At 45.9% G+C, this 4,715-nt stretch overlaps 1 protein-coding gene across 1 annotated transcript in view; it reads right to left on the bottom strand.

Annotated features, from left to right (window-relative positions):
- The window catches only part of MB (myoglobin), a 62,968-nt gene that overhangs the window by 51,217 nt on the left and 7,036 nt on the right, over nucleotides 1-4,715 (bottom strand). The window contains exon 2 of the mRNA XM_044679129.1: nucleotides 628-850. Within this exon, the coding sequence (XP_044535064.1) occupies nucleotides 628-850 (223 nt within the window). The remainder of the gene's footprint in view (nucleotides 1-627; nucleotides 851-4,715) is intronic.

Raw genomic sequence — 4,715 nt, 5'->3', positions numbered from 1 at the left:
GGAAGGAAGGAAGGAAGGAAGGAAGGAAGGAAGGAAGGAAGGAAGGAAGGAAGGAAGGAAAGAGAACTCTAGCTAGCCTTGCTCAACTGGTCTTGAATACAGACCAACTAAGAGTGTTGGAAAGAGAATATTGGTGTAAGCAATGGAGGTCCTGAGTTTGAAGAAGGTAAATTGCTTAATGGCCTTGTGCCTCAGTTTCCTCATCTGTAAAGTGAGGGAAGTTGAACTCAGTGGCCTCTAAAGCCCTTTCTGGTTCTTAGCCTATGGCACTACAAAAGTCTAGCTTTGTCACCTGCTATCTAGAGTAGCAACCTTGGGTAAGTAAATTGATTCCATGACATAAAGGAATTGGCCTTAATTGACCTTTAAGAGGAAGGAGCCCATTGGAAAGAGCGTCCAACCTGTGGTCAGAGAGACCGATTCTGAACATCGGCCACGTCTCTCATTCTCTTAGTTTCCTCACCTGCAAGTGAGGAGGTTGTTCTAATAAACCATAAGATCTTTTCCAACTTGAAGTCAATGGTCCCAACATTTGAAGCCCTTGCGTAGGCTTGGGCTGTGCCTTCACTCTCACACCCCTCCCCATGCTATTTTCACCATCCCTCCCAATCCACCCCAGCTTCTGACCTCCAGGAACTGGACAGAGATTTTGTGCTTGGTGGCATGGGACTGGGCCAGAGGCTTCAGCTCTGCCTCATGCTGGCCCTTCTTCTTCAGGATGTTCCCTAGGGCAGTGAGCACCGTGGCGCCATGTTTCTTAAGGTCTTCGGATGCCTTCATCTCATCCTCAGACTTGAGGTGCTTAAACTTGTCAAACTTCTCCAGGGTCTCTGGGTGGCCTTTAAAGAGTCTGGGAAGAGAAAGAAAGACCACCTCGGTGAGGAAGAGGAAGGGCGATGAGGTTTGGCGGAAGCCAGGGGAGGCTCAGAATCATTGGATTGAAAGAACGCCATTTGGTGACATGGGATGTGGTTCAATGCTTAGCTCTGCTAGCCACTAGCTTTGTGACCTGGGGCAAGTTTACCTGTCTGGGCAATCTCCTCCTCTAAGATCCAACTTCTGCTTTTACAGATTAATAAACTGAGAACTCAAATCCAGCCTTCCTAGCTATGTGACTCTGGGCAAGTTACTCAACCCTGTTTGCCTCAATTTCTTCATCTGTAAAATGAGCTGGAAAAGAAAATGACAAACTACTCTAGTATCTTTGCCAGGAAAACCCCAAAGGGGTCACAAAGAGTCGGACATACCTGAAAAACAACTGAACAACAACAAAAAGATCAGGAGAAACAAGGGGTTTGTCCATGATCACAGCTAACAAATGGAAGAGAGGAAGTTCTTTTGACTTCAGTGACTTGCCCAGGGTCACACAACTAGGAAGTGTCTGAGGCTGGATTTGAACTCATGAAGAAGAATCTTCCTGACTCCAACCCCTGCACTGGACCCCCTTGCTGTCCATATCTAAGCATATACAATCTATACATCTCTGGTACTTCCTTACCTGTACATATGCCAGCTTTTCCTAATGCTCCTCTGGGGCAAGGAGAGTTTTATTGTCATTTTTTTCTTCCTAGTGCCCGGCACAGTGACTGAGAAAGCACCTAAGAAATTCTTACTGATTGATTAATACACTGCGTGTGTATTAATATATTTTTATATTTTTATGTATTCCATATACATATATAACTGTATGTATTCTACTTCCTTTTCTTTTTTGTTTTTAAACCTTTACCTTCTGATACTGGCAGAAGAGAGATAAGTGACTTGCTCAGGGTCACACTGCTAGGACATGTCTGAGGCTGGAGTTGAACTCACGAAGAAGAATCTTCCTGACTCCAAGCCCTGCACTGTATTCACTGGACCACTGAATTGGAACCCAGATTCTCCCAGATCCCAACCTGGCTCTCTCACTGTTCTACCAAGGAGCCCCATACTTAATTTTCTATTGAATTAACTAGGCACTCAATAAGTGTTTGTTGATTGTATTCACATAGATTATACAAGCACTTATTTATCTCAGTCCACATTCATTTCCCCATCAGAATGTAAGCTCCTTGAGGGCAGGGACTTTGTAGTCCCTGTTTCTAACACAGTGCCTGGCACATAAGGGGGAACTTAATAAATATTAGTTCAATAGCAGCCAGCTAGGGCAGTGGATAGGGCATTGGGTCTTAAGTCAGGAAAATCTGACTTCATATACTTACTAGCTGTGTGATTCTGGGTGAGTCACTTAATCTCTGCCTCAGTTTCCTCATCTATAAAATGGGGGTGATAATATCACCTACTTCCCAAGGCGGTGAGGATCAAATGAGATACTAATTGTAAAGTGCCTGGCACATTTATATTAATTATAGTAATCATCGAAGGCATAGAAGTACTACACAACCCTCAGATCACCATTGACATGTTGAGGGTTCTCATGATGATCTTTGGGGCTCTTCAGGGCGATGCCCAAGTTGGTGTTTGGTGACTAGAACGGAAGGACATGTCCTGTGTCATTCCCGACAGACCAGCAGAGACACCCGGATGGGTCTGACAATGGGTCCCTCGTAAAGCCAGCCTGGAGTTGTATTGTCTGGGTGACTTGTTAACCAAACACCCAACAGGTATTTATTAATGGCTATCAGGAGCCTCAAACTGGGTCTGAGTCCTTGGCCCTCCCTCAGCAGACACCAGTCCATCACTCTAGCTGGGAAAGCCACTTGTCTCACTCTCAGCTCCCTTGGCATGTTGGGAGCTGTCCCTGGCTCTGTGCAGAGGAGGCAATGGGTCTCCAGAGCCATCTCCAGACTCTCTCTAGCTCAACTCTAGCCTTGGCTAATAAGAGAAGAGGGGGGTGGAATTGGGGATATAGAGGGGCTTTGAGATTGAGGTTCAGTCCGCCGCCAAGCTATACAGAGCTGGAACTAAAACTATTTTCACCTGGGATGGTGGTAGCAGGGGCAGAGGGGATAGTCTGGCTGACGGTGGTGCCGTCCTAGAAGCTAGCTCTCAGAAAGCAGGTGCCTTAGTGGCCGGCCCTTGGAGGTAGCAGCTAAAGGGGGGGTGGGGGGTATTTGCATCTAGAGCAAGGTGGTTAAAAGTGAGGGAATTGCAGGCTCAGCTTGAGGAGGGAGCTCTCACAGATGGTAATGCCCTGGACAAAGATCCAGTGGCCAGTCCTGTTACAGTTCATAGTTGAGAATTTGTTTCTTCTCTTGCATGCTGTTACTTACTATCACTGTGAACCTGAGCCAGTCATTTCCCTTTGTTGACTTAGGTCCTTTATCTATCCAGTGGGGAATATGAGCCCATTAAGACATAAGCTCCTCCAAGGCAGGTCTATGACCTCGTCTTTCTATCCCCAGCAGCTAGTACCATAGTTGGCACATAGGAGGTTCGTAGCAAGTCCCTGTTGGATTGAATTATTTTGGAGATGATAATACTTATGCCATTTTGTCCAAGAGATACCTGCTGCCCAAAGACCCATTCTACGCCTCCCATCTATTCATTCTTGCATTCCTCCCTTCTGTAAGCAGTTCAATTCTTGGTCTTTGGATCATAAGAGCCTTAGCATAGTATTTGGGATATAGTAGGTGATTAATAGTTGCTTGGTTATTGATTGACAGTTTTTTTTTTCTAAATCCTTACCTTCCACCTTAAAATCAGTCCTAAGTATACAGTCCAAGGCAAAAGAGCAGTAAAGGCTAGGTCATTGGGCTTAAGTGATTTGCCCAAGGTCATACAGCTAGGAAGTATCTGAGGATGGATTTGAACCCAGGTCCTCCGAACTCCATTGTGCTATCCAGCTGCCCCTATTGCTCTACTTTCTTTTTTTTAAAATCTTTACCTTCTGGCTTAGAATCAATACTGTATATTGGTTCCAAGGCAGAATAGGGGTAAGGGCTAGGCAATGGGAGTTAGGTGACTTGCTCAGCTAGGAAGTATCTGAGGATGCTTGAAGACAGCTCTCATGTTTTCCTCAGACTCTGAAGACAGATTTGAACCCAAGAATTCTGCCTCACTCTTAATCCACCGAGCCACCGAACTGCCCCACCATTCCACTACTTTTAAAGTAGCATCTTGGGGAAAGTCCTAGATCTGGATTTCAGATTCTGGGTCAACTTTTTATTATCTGTGCACACTTAGGTAAGCCTCTCTCCTCCTGGACTCTCCTACTTTTCTCGTCTGTAAAGAGATGCTTGACTGGATGGCTCCTAAGGTCTCTCCCGGGACTTCATCTAGCCTGGAGAAGAGCCTGAAGAAAACATGGAGCTGTCTTCAAGCTTTTAAATGGCCGCCCTGTGGAAGAAGCATCCCATCGGCTGTTCTTGGCCCCAGAGGGCAGGACCAGGTGGATGCTGCCCAGCGGCAGATTTCCATTCCATGTAAGGAAAAACTTCTGAACTGTCCAGAAGCGGAAGGGGCTGCTCGCCTGGATGACCATCTGCTGGCAAATTCCACTCCAGGGTCATCGTCGTCCAGTTTCAGTCATGTCTGACTCTTCAAGACCCATTCCAAGGGGGTTTCTTGGCAAAGATACTGAAGGGGTTTCACCATCTCCTCTCTCCAATAGAAGGGTCAGTTTTTGAGGTCAAGGAATGTTTTGTTTTTATTTCTGTGTCCCCAGTGTCTAGCAGTGACCAGCTTGTGTGTCTTTTTTTGTTTGTTTGTTTTGTTTTGTTTTTACTGGATGTATGATTTTGTTGATGTACGGAACCCCGAGCAAGGAAACTCCC

The sequence above is a fragment of the Gracilinanus agilis genome, chromosome 5 (genome assembly GCF_016433145.1).
Source record: "Gracilinanus agilis isolate LMUSP501 chromosome 5, AgileGrace, whole genome shotgun sequence".
NCBI classification, from domain to species: Eukaryota; Metazoa; Chordata; class Mammalia; order Didelphimorphia; family Didelphidae; genus Gracilinanus; species Gracilinanus agilis.
The sequence above is the reverse complement of the archived record's forward strand: the minus strand, read 5'-3'. Positions and strand labels throughout refer to the sequence as shown.